Source organism: Rhinichthys klamathensis, unplaced genomic scaffold, assembly GCF_029890125.1.
Source record: "Rhinichthys klamathensis goyatoka isolate OS25496 unplaced genomic scaffold, OSU_Roscu_1.1 h1tg000717l_1, whole genome shotgun sequence".
NCBI lineage: Eukaryota > Metazoa > Chordata > Actinopteri > Cypriniformes > Leuciscidae > Rhinichthys > Rhinichthys klamathensis.
The window spans coordinates 150,001-167,410 of NW_026607132.1; the positions used below are offsets into that span (position 1 = coordinate 150,001).

General features: G+C 47.1%; 1 protein-coding gene across 1 annotated transcript in view; it reads right to left on the reverse strand.

Annotated features, from left to right (window-relative positions):
* Window positions 1–15,972, reverse strand: part of ift74 (intraflagellar transport 74) — a 58,617-nt gene extending 42,645 nt beyond the window's left edge. Inside the window, exons 1-8 of the mRNA XM_056242256.1 lie at window positions 15,816–15,972; window positions 11,386–11,506; window positions 4,024–4,156; window positions 3,901–3,949; window positions 3,718–3,816; window positions 3,403–3,463; window positions 3,246–3,305; window positions 3,103–3,164 (exon numbers count right to left, since the gene is read on the reverse strand). Of these exons, the coding sequence (XP_056098231.1) occupies window positions 3,103–3,164; window positions 3,246–3,305; window positions 3,403–3,463; window positions 3,718–3,816; window positions 3,901–3,949; window positions 4,024–4,156; window positions 11,386–11,463 (542 nt within the window). The 5' untranslated portion in view covers window positions 11,464–11,506; window positions 15,816–15,972. The remainder of the gene's footprint in view (window positions 1–3,102; window positions 3,165–3,245; window positions 3,306–3,402; window positions 3,464–3,717; window positions 3,817–3,900; window positions 3,950–4,023; window positions 4,157–11,385; window positions 11,507–15,815) is intronic.
* Between the last annotated feature and the right edge of the window lie 1,438 nt (window positions 15,973–17,410).

Genomic DNA, 17,410 nt, shown 5'->3' on the forward strand with positions numbered 1-17,410 from the left:
AGGGCGTTTACACTGAAGTCACACAGCCAATCACAGCAGTGGGCGTTTACACTGAAGTCTCACAGCCAATCACAGCAGTGGGCGTTTACACTGAAGTCACACAGCCAATCACAGCAGTGGGCGTTTACACTGAAGTCTCACAGCCAATCACGGCAGTGGACGTTTACACTGAAGACTCACAGCCAATCACGGCAGTGGGCGTTTACACTGAAGTCTCACAGCCAATCACAGCCGTGGACGTTTACACTGAAGACTCACAGCCAATCACAGCCGTGGACGTTTACACTGAAGACTCACAGCCAATTACAGCAGTGGACGTTTAGACTGAAGTCTCACAGCCAATCACAGCAGTGGGCGTTTACACTGAAGACTCACAGCCAATCACGGCAGTGGGCGTTTACACTGAAGTCTCACAGCCAATCACAGCCGTGGACGTTTACACTGAAGACTCACAGCCAATCACAGCAGTGGACGTTTACACTGAAGATTCACAGCCAATCACAGCAGTGGGCGTTTACACTGAAGTCTCACAGCCAATCACAGCAGTGGACGTTTACACTGAAGACTCACAGCCAATCACAGCAGTGGGCGTATACACTGAAGACTCACAGCCAATCACGGCAGTGGACGTTTACACTGAAGTCTCACAGTCAATCACAGCAGTGGGCGTTTACACTGAAGACTCACAGCCAATCACAGCAGTGGGCGTTTAGACTGAAGTCTCACAGCCAATCACAGCAGTGGGCGTTTACACTGAAGACTCACAGCCAATCACAGCAGTGGGCGTTTAGACTGAAGTCTCACAGCCAATCACGGCAGTGGGCGTTTACACTGAAGACTCACAGCCAATCACAGCAGTGGGCGTTTACACTGAAGACTCACAGCCAATCACAGCAGTGGGCGTTTACACTGAAGACTCACAGCCAATCACGGCAGTGGACGTTTAGACTGAAGACTCACAGCCAATCACAGTAGTGGGCGTTTACACTGAAGACTCACAGCCAATCACAGCAGTGGGCGTTTACACTGAAGACTCACAGCCAATCACAGTAGTGGGCGTTTACACTGAAGACTCACAGCCAATCACAGCAGTGGGCGTTTACACTGAAGACTCACAGCCAATCACAGCAGTGGGCGTTTACACTGAAGACTCACAGCCAATCACAGCAGTGGACGTTTACACAGAGGTCTCACAGCCAATCACAGCAGTGGGCGTTTACACTGAAGTCTCACAGCCAATCACAGTAGTGGGCGTTTACACTGAAGACTCACAGCCAATCACAGCAGTGGACGTTTACACAGAGGTCTCACAGCCAATCACAGCAGTGGACGTTTACACAGAGGTCTCACAGCCAATCACAGTAGTGGGCGTTTACACTGAAGACTCACAGCCAATCACAGCAGTGGGCGTTTACACTGAAGACTCACAGCCAATCACAGCAGTGGGCGTTTACACTGAAGACTCACAGCCAATCACAGTAGTGGGCGTTTACACTGAAGACTCACAGCCAATCACAGCAGTGGGCGTTTACACTGAGGTCTCACAGCCAATCACAGCAGTGGGCGTTTACACTGAGGTCTCACAGCCAATCACAGCAGTGGGCGTTTACACTGAAGACTCACAGCCAATCACAGCAGTGGGCGTTTACACTGAAGACTCACAGCCAATCACAGCAGTGGGCGTTTACACAGAGGTCTCACAGCCAATCACAGCAGTGGGCGTTTACACTGAGGTCTTACAGCCAATCACAGCAGTGGGCGTTTACACTGAGGTCTCACAGCCAATCACAGCAGTGGGCGTTTACACTGAGGTCTCACAGCCAATCACAGCAGTGGGCGTTTACACTGAGGTCTTACAGCCAATCACAGCAGTGGGCGTTTACACTGAGGTCTTACAGCCAATCACAGCAGTGGGCGTTTACACTGAGGTCTCACAGCCAATCACAGCAGTGGGCGTTTACACTGAGGTCTCACAGCCAATCACAGCAGTGTCATATTGCCAATATAAGTGCACCCCAGGAAACATAATGAAACAATAACCCCGGATTTCCACCAACTGCAGAACGGCTGCGGATTGGCTCCGCTGCGTGTCGGATCCGTGCTCCGCCGTCCTTCAATACCTACCAGATACGGATTTGTTGCGGAACGGCTGCGGCCATGACTGACAGCTGAAGTCACGAGGACACACGATATCTCGCGAATTTACGTTTGATCGCGCGATATAACAGGATTTAGTTTCTATAAACAGAACCACAAAACCAGCAACAGTTTGTTTCCATCCAGAGGAGTACAGGGGAAACAACTCTGTGCTGACCTGCTGATCTCCTTTTTTGTGGAGATTATTGTGATTCTAATACTATATTTATAATTAAATATAATCAACTTATAAAATGCTAGATGTTTATGTGGGTTCCTTTTTGAATGTATTGGGAAAGTAGTAGGCTGTGTAAATAAAGTTAACTATTGTTCTTGTTGGAAAAGGGAAAACTATATTTTTATTTTGGAAATTACCGGATGTTTTATTTAGTTTCTGTGTTCTGTTATCTTTGTTTATCGACTTCCTGCGGCGCTCTCCGGCATCCGGCAAAAATAGAAACTTTGCGTATCTGCTCCGGAGGGCTGCGGTCGCCGGAGCTGGGACGGAGTCGGAACGCAGCCGTTCCGCAGTCAGTGAAAATACACACATTGACTTGAATGGAAACCTATTGACTCCGCCGCCGTTCCGCAGTTGGTGGAAATTGGGGGTAAAACAATGCAGTTCATAGGGTTAGGGTTAGGGTTAGGGTTAGGGTAAGGGGTTAGGGTTAGGGTTAGGGTTAGGGGTTAGTTCATGACCCCTTTAAGACTTAGGTAGAACATTTTTAAATGTTTTGCAGTGAATGCTGTCATTGCACTTTATAACGTAGTAATTCAAAACCTTATTTAGATTGAAGATTTTAAAAGCTTGTCAGTGATGTATACAATACTTTGTCCCACATATCCCAGAATCTTTTTGTATGTAGTTTTTCCGCAATATGTGAAATTGCTGATCTAAAAAGAAGTTTCGTCTGAGTTTAACTAACTCAGTTTGATGAGGAGATGTAAACTGTTCCCAGCACTTACTCTCTTCTCTCGGTGAAGATCACGTCCATACTCTGGGCTTCTCTGTCATTCTGAGCTTTCAGCTAATGAGACAAACAAACACACATGAGCAGGAGACAGGGAGAGTCAAGAAGAAATCATGAGCTGAAATAATGTGAACTCACCATGATGATGTCGTTCACGACTTCATCCATCTCAGTATTAGTGTTCAGCTTGTCAACCAGCTGGAAATTCAAGAAGACACAGCTTAAATAATGACATCATCATGGGTCTCAAAATTACAAATATACATCTCACTCCAATGGTCATAAAAGAAAGTACCATGTTGTAATCTGCCAGCTGGCCTTGAAGATCTTTAATTTCTCCAGCTAGGACTTCTGCTCTGCTCACAGGAAAAGTTAAGACATGAAATTAATTACGGCATCCTGATGTCATCAAAACTAAAGAGAAGGTCAATTAAGGGGCTCTTATTAGAGAATCAGAAATATACACATTTTTTCATCATATACATTTATTCTTCTAAATATATACAATTTAAAACGTAGGATCCGTCATATTATTTTAAAGAACAATATTATTATATTATCATTTTTTGTCTTTTTTGTATTATTAAGACATAACTGTGGCGGCTCTTACCGTTTCTCATAGGACAGGAACACAGAGTTCTCCTGACCGAAGGTGTCGATGTCCTTCTGTAGTTTAGTCGACTCCATCGTCAGCTCATTTATTTTACTCCTGAAGCAAACAAACCAAATATTAATCAGACCGTCTTATCTGAGAGATAATGAAACATTCCATAAATGACATGAAGAACATTACCGTAATAACCCAAGGTAATATGACTTATCCAGAATCTGCCTCTGAGGTCCTGAGGGAGAGAATAACAGGGTGAGTGTGCAGATCTCACAGTCCCGTTTCCCAGCAGAACCAGCAGAACCTCACCTTTCCCGCCGGTCTTCATCCCGCTGAGGCCCTGCTGAGTCACGGGCCGATCCGCCACTCGAATCTGTGCTGACAGAACCCCTGCGGCGGCCATGGGTCCTGCTCTGCTGCCGGGCCGGCCGGTGCCCGGGGCCTGCGACACACACACACACACACACACACTATCAGCACCTGTGACCCGCAACACACACACACACACACACTATCAGCACCTGTGACCCGCAACACACACACACACACACACACACACTATCAGCACCTGTGACCCGCAACACACACACACACACACACTATCAGCACCTGTGACCCGCAACACACACACACACACACACTATCAGCACCTGTGACCCGCAACACACACACACACACACACTATCAGCACCTGTGACCCGCAACACACACACACACACACACTATCAGCACCTGTGACCCGCAACACACACACACACACACACTATCAGCACCTGTGACCCGCAACACACACACACACTATCAGCACCTCTGACCCGCAACACACACACTCACACACACACACTCACCGCAGTGCTGACACCGAGGGCCATCTGTGACCCGTAACACACACACACTCACACACACACACACACACACACACACACTCTAACACACACACACACACACTGACACACACCGCAGTGCTGACACCGAGGGCCATCAGTGACCCGTAACACACACACACACACACTCACCGCAGTGCTGACACTGAGGGCCATCAGTGACCCGTAACACACACACACACACACACACACACTGACACACACCGCAGTGCTGACACCGAGGGCCATCAGTGACCCGTAACACACACACACACACACACACTCACCGCAGTGCTGACACTGAGGGCCATCAGTGACCCGTAACACACACACACACACACACTCACCGCAGTGCTGACACTGAGGGCCATCAGTGACCCGTAACACACACACACACACACACACACACACTGACACACACCGCAGTGCTGACACCGAGGGCCATCAGTGACCCGTAACACACACACACACACACACACTCACCGCAGTGCTGACACTGAGGGCCATCAGTGACCCGTAACACACACACACACACACACTCACCGCAGTGCTGACACTGAGGGCCATCAGTGACCAGTAACACACACACACACACACACACACTGACACACACCGCAGTGCTGACACCGAGGGCCATCAGTGACCCGTAACACACACACACTCACACACACACACACACACACACACTATCAGCACCTCTGACCCGCAACACACACACTCACACACACACACTCACCGCAGTGCTGACACCGAGGGCCATCTGTGACCCGTAACACACACACACTCACACACACACACACACACACACTCTAACACACACACACACACTGACACACACCGCAGTGCTGACACCGAGGGCCATCAGTGACCCGTAACACACACACACACACACTCACCGCAGTGCTGACACTGAGGGCCATCAGTGACCCGTAACACACACACACACACACTCACCGCAGTGCTGACACTGAGGGCCATCAGTGACCCGTAACACACACACACACACACACACACACTGACACACACCGCAGTGCTGACACCGAGGGCCATCAGTGACCCGTAACACACACACACACACACTCACCGCAGTGCTGACACCGAGGGCCATCAGTGACCCGTAACACACACACACACACACACTCACCGCAGTGCTGACACCGAGGGCCATCAGTGACCCGTAACACACACACACACACACACACACTGACACACACCGCAGTGCTGACACCGAGGGCCATCAGTGACCCGTAACACACACACACACACACTCACCGCAGTGCTGACACTGAGGGCCATCAGTGACCCGTAACACACACACACACACACACACTCACCGCAGTGCTGACTCTGAGGGCCGTCGGTGACCCGTAACACACACACACACACACACACACTCACCGCAGTGCTGACACTGAGGGCCATCAGTGACCCGTAACACACACACACACACACACACTCACCGCAGTGCTGACTCTGAGGGCCGTCGGTGACCCGTAACACACACACACACACACACACTCACCGCAGTGCTGACTCTGAGGGCCGTCGGTGACCCGTAACACACACACACACACTCACCGCAGTGCTGACACTGAGGGCCGTCGGTGACCCGTAACACACACACACACACACACTCACACACACACACACACACACACACACACACACACTGACACACACCGCAGTGCTGACACTGAGGGCCATCAGTGACCCGTAACACACACACACACACACTCACCGCAGTGCTGACACTGAGGGCCATCAGTGACCCGTAACACACACACACACACACACACTCACCGCAGTGCTGACTCTGAGGGCCGTCGGTGACCCGTAACACACACACACACACACACACACTCACCGCAGTGCTGACACTGAGGGCCATCAGTGACCCGTAACACACACACACACACACACACTCACCGCAGTGCTGACTCTGAGGGCCGTCGGTGACCCGTAACACACACACACACACTCACCGCAGTGCTGACACTGAGGGCCGTCGGTGACCCGTAACACACACACACACACACACTCACCGCAGTGCTGACACCGAGGGCCATCAGTGACCCGTAACACACACACACACACACACTCACCGCAGTGCTGACACTGAGGGCCATCAGTGACCCGTAACACACACACACACACACACACACTCACCGCAGTGCTGACACTGAGGGCCGTCGGTGACCCGTAACACACACACACACACACACACACACACACACTCACCGCAGTGCTGACACCGAGGGCCATCAGTGACCCGTAACACACACACACACACTCACCGCAGTGCTGACACTGAGGGCCGTCGGTGACCCGTAACACACACACACACACACACTCACCGCAGTGCTGACTCTGAGGGCCATCAGTGACCCGTAACACACACACACACACACACACTCACCGCAGTGCTGACACCGAGGGCCATCTGTGACCCGTAACACACACACACTGACACACACACACACACACTCACCGCAGTGCTGACTCTGAGGGCCTTCGGTGACCCGTAACACACACACACACACACACTCACCGCAGTGCTGACACCGAGGGCCCTCTGTGACCCGTAACACACACACACTGACACACACACACACACACACTCACCGCAGTGCTGACTCTGAGGGCCGTCGGTGACCCGTAACACACACACACACACACACACACACACTGACACACACACACACACACACACTCACCGCAGTGCTGACTCTGAGGGCCGTCGGTGACCCGTAACACACACACACACACACACACACACACACACTGACACACACACACACACACACACTCACCGCAGTGCTGACTCTGAGGGCCTTCGGTGACCCGTAACACACACACACACACACTCACCGCAGTGCTGACACCGAGGGCCGTCGGTGACCCGTAACACACACACACTGACACACACACACACACACACACACTCACCGCAGTGCTGACTCTGAGGGCCGTCGGTGACCCGTAACACACACACACACACACACACACACACACACTGACACACACACACACACACACACTCACCGCAGTGCTGACTCTGAGGGCCTTCGGTGACCCGTAACACACACACACACACACACACTCACACACACACTCACCGCAGTGCTGACACCGAGGGCCGTCGGTGACCCGTAACACACACACACTGACACACACACACACACTCACCGCAGTGCTGACTCTGAGGGCCTTCGGTGACCCGTAACACACACACACACACACACACTCACACACACACTCACCGCAGTGCTGACACCGAGGGCCGTCGGTGACCCGTAACACACACACACACTCACACACACACTCACCGCAGTGCTGACTCTGAGGGCCGTCAGTGACCCGTAACACACACACACACACACACACACTCACCGCATAGCTGACACTGAGGGCCATCAGTGACCCGTAACACACACACACACACTAGGGCTGCAACTAACGATTATTTTGATAATCGATTAATCGGACGATTATTTTTTCGATTAATCGGATAAAAATTCTATTTGATTTTTTGTTTATTATGACTAAATAAAACCCGGTTACACTTTATTTTAAGGTGTCCTTGTTACAGTGTAATTATATATTTAAGTACAGAGTAATATTAAGTAACTACATGTACTTACTATAGGAATAGGGTAGGATTAGGTTGAGGGTTAGTTGCATGTAATTATGCATAATTTACTGTTATTACTGGAGTAAGTACATGTAACATATGTAACAAGGACACCGTAAAATAAAGTGTTACCTAAAACCCTAAATTAGGATATTTATGTGTAAAAGTGTACTTTAAAGGAGCTGTATGTAAGAAATGTATTTCAATTAATCATAAAATGGCCCTGATGTGTCTCTAGACATTAAGAAATCATGTTCATATCAAATACTTATATCTCTGACAACAGTTAGTACGGCCACGATATTGTCATTTAAAAAGTGAAGTTGCAGCCCTCAACTGATGTTGATGTTGTCATCTTGTGTTTTGGCCTGAAGCCCCACCCTCCACCTATCTACCAATCACGAAGTCAGTAGTGTTTCGGCATCCGAGTTGCCAGCTCTGCTCTAGTTGAAAGCTCCTTGTAGCAGCCTATGTTCCTGCTGGATCCTGCAGCCTATCTGGCAACCTCGAGTCAGGGGGGAGGGGGAGGGGATACACAGCTCTACAGTAATTTGAAAGTGATTGCAGTACCAATTTTGGCCACAATCTTACATACAGCTCCTTTAATAAGTGCAAAAGCCACACATTGAGTTTTACAAATATCAAAATTTGCATTGTTTTTAATGATAATTGCTGATGGCAAGTTGACAACCATTAATGTAAAAAAAAAACATTTATATCCAACATATTGTTTTAACACAATTTTTGTTAAAACAAATTTACAGACATGTTGTTCAGATGTGAAGATATAAACTAAAAACATCTCAAATATATAATTCATTTAATTTTTATTAATAAAATTAATTGAATTATAAGGATAATTTGTAAAAATAAATATAGAAAGACTGAAAACAAGCGTGTGAACATAGAGCCGCAGTAGATCGCGTTTGAAAAACAATATTTCCGGTGAAGGTCTAAGGATGCTGGATTACTTCCGCCGATCGTAGAGTCCAATGCTATACCGAGAATTTATATTGGTTTTTATACTCTATTGCTATACTAAAGAAACATTAGTCACAAAAACAGACAAAACAGACACCCCTTCATTTTGTTTATACTTCTTTGTTTATTATATTAAATAAACATAACTATATAAAATTACATCTAAACGTATTAAAGTTTCGTTTCAAAGACGAGAGGACAGTACATTTTGAAGACTCTGCCATAATCCCGTTTCCCTCGGTTTTCCTCCGCTTTAAATCTCCCCAACCGGAAACGCAAGAGCATCCTTGCATCAAACGTGGAAGTTATGCGTGCATATAGCCCATTAAAACTTAATAGTAGACAAATGCTATATAAAGAGAACGTAATGGAGGTACGCAGCAAGCTAACAGGCTTGATTAAAAAGACAGGAAAAATGATGCATTAGTGCACAAACATTCGCTGAAAACCACTGAGTACAGTGACTAAAAAACAATAATTTACTGCTGCTGTTATTAACTGCCTTTATATTTAGTGCTTCGCTTTGTAAAGACCGTTTTAATTTAATATTTCTGCGGTAGCACTATTTTAATCCATCACTTATGTTGCGAGCGAACTGATTGCGCAACCTGATGCTCGAGACGCAAAATACAGACATCCCAAGTCTCCCGGAAGTTCTGGAAGTCACCCGCATATTGATATGCTCCCTGAGACTCGCAAATTAGTTCAAACTCCCGGGATTTGAGCGCGCAAGCGAGACAGAAGAGACTGTGCTCCAGACCGTGTAGCGCGAGCGCGGCAGAGCAACGGAGGGAGAGAGACCTTGCGTGTGTGTGCCTCATGAAGCGCGTGTAAGACAGAGAGCATCCTGATTGGCCTGTTTCAACCAATCACCAGTAAACCCTCCCCGTGACGTAAGCAGACCAACTGCTGACACTGAGGGCCATCAGTGACCCGTAACACACTCACACACACACACACACACACTCACCGTCACCGCAGTGCTGACTCTGAGGGCCGTCAGTGACCCGTAACACACACACACACACACACTCACCGCAGTGCTGACTCTGAGGGCCGTCAGTGACCCGTAACACACACACACTCACACACACACACACACACACACTCACCGTCACCGCAGTGCTGACTCTGAGGGCCGTCAGTGACCCGTAACACACACACACACACACACTCACCGCAGTGCTGACTCTGAGGGCCGTCAGTGACCCGTAACACACACACACTCACACACACACACACACACACACTCACCGTCACCGCAGTGCTGACTCTGAGGGCCGTCAGTGACCCGTAACACACACACACACACACTCACACACACACTCACCGCAGTGCTGACTCTGAGGGCCGTCAGTGACTCGTAACACACACACACACACACACACACACACACACACACACACTCACCGTCACCGCAGTGCTGACTCTGAGGGCCGTCAGTGACCCGTAACACACACACACACACACACACACACACACACACACTCACCGTCACCGCAGTGCTGACTCTGAGGGCCGTCAGTGACCCGTAACACACACACACACACACTCACACACACACTCACCGCAGTGCTGACTCTGAGGGCCGTCAGTGACTCGTAACACACACACACACACACACACACACACACACACACACACACACTCACCGTCACCGCAGTGCTGACTCTGAGGGCCGTCAGTGACCCGTAACACACACACACACACACACTCACCGCAGTGCTGACTCTGAGGGCCGTCGGTGACCCATAACACACACACACTCACACACACACACACACACACACACACACACTCACCGTCACCGCAGTGCTGACTCTGAGGGCCGTCAGTGACTCGTAACACACACACACACACACACACACACACACTCACCGCAGTGCTGACTCTGAGGGCCGTCAGTGACCCGTAACACACACACACACTCACCGCAGTGCTGACTCTGAGGGCCGTCAGTGACTCGTAACACACACACACACACACACACACACACTCACCGCAGTGCTGACTCTGAGGGCCGTCAGTGACCCGTAACACACACACACACACACACACACACTCACCGCAGTGCTGACTCTGAGGGCCGTCGGTGACCCGTAACACACACACACACACACACACACACTCACCGCAGTGCTGACTCTGAGGGCCGTCGGTGACCCGTAACACACACACACACACACACACACTCACCGCAGTGCTGACTCTGAGGGCCGTCGGTGGGCGTCCAGTGCTGAATGACCCGCGGCTCACGGGCCTCTGACCCGCCATTGTGTTCTGATAGTGTAGTTCTGGAATCCACTGATGCTTCAATCTAATGAGTGATTATAATCAAGGGATTAATCAGTGTGTTTCCTTCTAAACATCACATGGGTTGGATGACTTCTCTAGGCTTGTGAAGTGAGCAGTGTGATTACTGTGATGTGTATCTCTGAGGGTCGGACTGCAGTAACAGTGCAGGACTGAAACATGGACTTGCTTTGTGTTTGAGAAAGCACTACACACACATGCTTTTCTGGGGTACCCAACAGCTGGGGTCTCAGGGGTCACGGAGTTAAAGTCTTTACTGTGTGAGATTAAAGTGTCCTCGAGAGACGAGCCTAACTCGAGTGTCAGCTGCATAACCGATGGAGATATCCGTCAGTCTCTCTGTTTATGTGTGTTCATCTATTTCTTAGCCAATCAGGATCATCCAACATGGAGTAATGAGGTAGACCTTGGGTTAGGCTATAACTGCTGATGTTAGACCTAGGGTTAGGCTATGCTGATGTTAGACCCTGGTTAGGCTATAACCGCTGATGTTAGACCCTGGGTTAGGCTATAACTGCTGATGTTAGACCCTGGGTTAGGCTATAACCGCTGATGTTAGACCCTGGGTTAGGCTATAACTGCTGATGTTAGACCCTGGGTTAGGCTATAACCGCTGATGTTAGACCCTGGGTTAGGCTATAACCGCTGATGTTAGACCCTGGGTTAGGCTATAACCACTGATGTTAGACCATGGGTTAGGCTATAACCGCTGATGTTAGACCCTGGGTTAGGCTATAACGGCTGATGTTAGATCCTGGGTTAGGCTATAACCGCTGATGTTAGACCCTGGGTTAGGCTATAACCGCTGATGTTAGACCCTGGGTTAGGCTATAACCGCTGATGTTAGACCCTGGGTAAGGCTATAACCGCTGATGTTAGACCCTGGGTTAGGCTATAACCGCTGATGTTAGACCCTGGGTTAGGCTATAACCGCTGATGTTAGACCCTGGGTTAGGCTATAACTGCTGATGTTAGACCCTGGGTTAGGCAAACCGCTGATGTTAGACCCTGGGTTAGGCTATAACCGCTGATGTTAGACCCTGGGTTAGGCTATAACCGCTGATGTTAGACCCTGGGTTAGGCTATAACCGCTGATGTTAGACCCTGGGTTAGGCTATAACCGCTGATGTTAGACCCTGGTTTAGGCTATAAACACTGATGTTAGACCCTGGTTTAGGCTATAACCGCTGATGTTAGACCCTGGGTTAGGCTATAACCGCTGATGTTAGACCCTGGGTTAGGCTATAACTGCTGATGTTAGACCCTGGGTTAGGCTATAACCGCTGATGTTAGACCCTGGGTTAGGCTATAACCACTGATGTTAGACCCTGGTTTAGGCTATAAACACTGATGTTAGACCCTGGGTTAGGCTATAACGGCTGATGTTAGACCCTGGGTTAGGCTATAACCGCTGATGTTAGACCCTGGGTTAGGCTATAACTGCTGATGTTAGACCCTGGGTTAGGCTATAACTGCTGATGTTAGACCCTGGGTTAGGCTATAACCACTGATGTTAGACCCTGGGTTAGGCTATAACTGCTGATGTTAGACCCTGGGTTAGGCTATAACCGCTGATGTTAGACCCTGGGTTAGGCTATAACCGCTGATGTTAGACCCTGGTTTAGGCTATAAACACTGATGTTAGACCCTGGTTTAGGCTATAAACACTGATGTTAGACCCTGGTTTAGGCTATAACCGCTGATGTTAGACCCTGGGTTAGGCTATAACCGCTGATGTTAGACCCTGGGTTAGGCTATAACCGCTGATGTTAGACCCTGGTTTAGGCTATAAACACTGATGTTAGACCCTGGTTTAGGCTATAACCGCTGATGTTAGACCCTGGGTTAGGCTATAACCGCTGATGTTAGACCCTGGGTTAGGCTATAACTGCTGATGTTAGACCCTGGGTTAGGCTATAACCGCTGATGTTAGACCCTGGGTTAGGCTATAACCACTGATGTTAGACCCTGGTTTAGGCTATAAACACTGATGTTAGACCCTGGGTTAGGCTATAACCGCTGATGTTAGACCCTGGGTTAGGCTATAACCGCTGATGTTAGACCCTGGGTTAGGCTATAACTGCTGATGTTAGACCCTGGGTTAGGCTATAACTGCTGATGTTAGACCCTGGGTTAGGCTATAACCACTGATGTTAGACCCTGGGTTAGGCTATAACTGCTGATGTTAGACCCTGGGTTAGGCTATAACCGCTGATGTTAGACCCTGGGTTAGGCTATAACCGCTGATGTTAGACCCTGGTTTAGGCTATAAACACTGATGTTAGACCCTGGTTTAGGCTATAAACACTGATGTTAGACCCTGGTTTAGGCTATAACCGCTGATGTTAGACCCTGGGTTAGGCTATAACCGCTGATGTTAGACCCTGGGTTAGGCTATAACCGCTGATGTTAGACCCTGGGTTAGGCTATAACTGCTGATGTTAGACCCTGGGTTAGGCTATAACTGCTGATGTTAGACCCTGGGTTAGGCTATAACCACTGATGTTAGACCCTGGGTTAGGCTATAACTGCTGATGTTAGACCCTGGGTTAGGCTATAACCGCTGATGTTAGACCCTGGGTTAGGCTATAACCGCTGATGTTAGACCCTGGTTTAGGCTATAAACACTGATGTTAGACCCTGGTTTAGGCTATAACCGCTGATGTTAGTAACGGTAACTGATCTCCTGGAGGTGATGATACACAGGGCAACATTTTGAGCAATCTTGCCGAGCGATTGTTGCTTGGGCACTTTCCCATTGAAAATGGGCAATACATTTCTATCTGGATACTTTAGGTCGGTCGTGGGGCCTGTGTCTCATCTGGTTGCCAGTTGACGGCAACATTGCTCAAAAAGTTGCCCTGTGTATCATCGCCTTGAGTCTCGAAGCTGCAAACTATCTTCAGTAAAACTTTTCTTTCATTTATTATAATTCTGACGCTTGTCTTAAATTGACTGCACTTCTAACTGGTCTTTATTAAACATATCTGTTCCGTGGGTCTTTAGCAGTCCAACAGAATAAAGAGGAGAAGAGTGAGAGTACACCAGAAGTGTAATACAGTACAGCTCACAGTGCTCAGAGTTTGTAGTTTATTATTTATTCCTGTGATCAAAGATGAATTTTCAGCATCATTACTCACGTGATCCTTCAGAAATCATCTCTCTCACTGTCTGAAGCAGCACAACTGTGTTCAACACTGATAATAATCATAAATGTTTCTTGATCATCAGATCATATTAGAGTGATTTCTGAAGGCTCATGTGACACTGAAGACTGGAGTAATGCTGCTGAAACTCAGCTTTGATCACAGGAATAAATTACACTTTACTATATATATTCACATAGAAAACAGCTGATTTACACTGGAGTAATATTTCACTGTTTTACTGTATTTTTGATCAGATAAATGCATTCTTGGCCAATTTATGTAAAACTGCTCTGAAACAATGTGTCATTTAAATTTGATTGTGTTGTTTTTTAAAGTGTGTACTGTACACACATGCATTATGTATTAATGAAATATTATGAAATAAAAAAGAAAATGATGCAATACTGGATAATCCGGTTTCTTAAATACTAACCCTAAGCAGTTTAGAGAGTTACCAGTTAAACAACAGGCGACATGACAAAAGTGAACTGGTACATTTAATCCACTTTCTTTAGAAACCAAAACATATAAAATAGCTGTATAATAATTAGAACAACAAATTCATGATTATTAAACAAAAAGTGCAGTGGCAGTAGCACGACACACCTGTCTATGACAGCATCAGATATTACACTGATTACCATATTCATATCAACATGAACACCATTATAAACATTTCCGATTCAGTGAACCGATTCAAACGAGTGAATCATTCCGCAATGGCGATTCTACTGCTGAAATATTGCCAGAACTGCTGAATACTGAATAAAATAATAAGAAAGTGTTTAAAGAGCAACAGAGCGATTCCAAGAGTTTTCTAAAGAATATGGAGATTAATATGGGCATATAATATCAAAGTTTGAGGCATACAGTGAATTACAGGCGATGAACCCCGGAGTCTGTGTTTAACTGTTATACACGGTAACCCTAAACACTGAACATGAGAGCAAACTAACGTTTAAAGCTCTGCCTTTCAGCTACAAACCAAAATAGATAAATGGACAGCCATAAAGAAACCGTCAATAAAACAAGCAAACCACGCAGATCTTCGTCAGCAGCAGATTAGCAACAAAGCTGTTTTCTTTGGTCTTGTTCTCAAGAAGAACATCTATTAAACTAGGAAAAATGACCACACAACGAGCTAACAACATAAGTGTCGCTCACCTTCAGCTGTGAATCTGCAGGTCGGGTTGTTTTCTGTGTTCGCTGTTAGCAGTTTTCACTGTTAGCTGTTAGCTGTTTTGATTTAGCTCCTTCACCAGGCGAACCAAACGCTCGCCTGAGTTGCTTAGCAACCATGAAGTCATCGCGAGATCTCCCGCGAGAACAGCGCTGTGACGCGCCAGTTTCCTCTTAAACGTTTATTTATCTAGAATAGACAGGTTTAATTTAGATATTGATTATTCATGTGATTTTTGTTCAATAGAGAAATAATCTATTATCCATCTGTTTTGTAATTGTATATGCACAAAGCTTTTTGGTTGGATGTGGAAAATTGCATTAGAAGGAAAACAAATGTTATAATTAAATTAAATAATGTTGATATGTATGTATTATTCCAATGAAAGTAATAACAATAATCAATTTACTTTTATTGTAAAACTTGTTATTATTTTGGGAAGATGTCATAAACACGAGAGGAAATGAGGATCCGAATGTTCAGGAGAAGAGCATGATCGCCCCGGCCTGGAGAACAGAGTCAATAAGAAGGCAAGAAAGACTGGTCATATCTTTAATTCATATACAGTAGTTTTTATATTAAGTAATCAATGCTTTGTATCTAGGAGAACCTTGGAGAAACTCAACAGCTGTGCAAAATATGAAAAGACAATGCAGAAGAGCAGAGCGCATGTGGCGGAAGACAAAACTTGTAGTCCATTATAACATCTACAAAGACAGCATCCATGCTTTTAATATGGAACTAGGCAAAGCTAGACAGACTTTCTTCTTGAATATTTAAAACAGCAACTTAAACAACACTTTTTGCTACTGTAGAGAGACTGACAACCCCCCAAGCCAGATTCCCAGTGAAATGCTTTTAGACGGCAAGTGCAGTGAGTTTGCTTCTTTCTTCTCTGAGAAAATCAATAATATCAGAAAGGTGATCAGCTCATCACTGAGCCGCACTGGGGTCAGACAGATCAGACCACAACCTGTGGTGCCATGTATTAAACATTGTCATCAGACTCCTTAAAGTGCAATGTTTTTTTAGGTCCGAGTTGAGTAGTCTGATGGCCTGAGGAAAGAAGCTCTTCCTGAGCCTCTCCGTTTTAGCCATCAGACTACGAAGGCGTCTACCTGATTGCAGCAATTTAAACAATGAATTTCCAGGGTGAGTGGAGTCCTTGTATATCTTAACAGCCCTGACTCCACTCCGTCGGATGTAAATGTCCTGCATAGATGGAAGAGCATTCCTAGTTATACGCTCTGCTGCGCGCACCACTCTCTTTAAGGCTTTACAATCCTGTGCTGAGCAGTTTCCAAACCACTAAGAGATGCAATAAGTCAATGTACTTTCTATTGCCCCAGTATAGAAAGTTTTTAAAATTGCAGGTGAAAGCCCAAATTTCCTCAGCAACCGCAGATGGTATAGCCTTTTTCTAGCGGTCTTTACTTGGGCTTGAATATGATGAGTCCAGGTCAAATTCTCAGATATATGCACTCCAAGGTATTTGAAACTGCTCACTCTCTCTACTGGTGTCCCACCGATGTTAAGGGTGGTATAGTGCCGCTGCTGCCTTCTCCTGAAATCCACAACC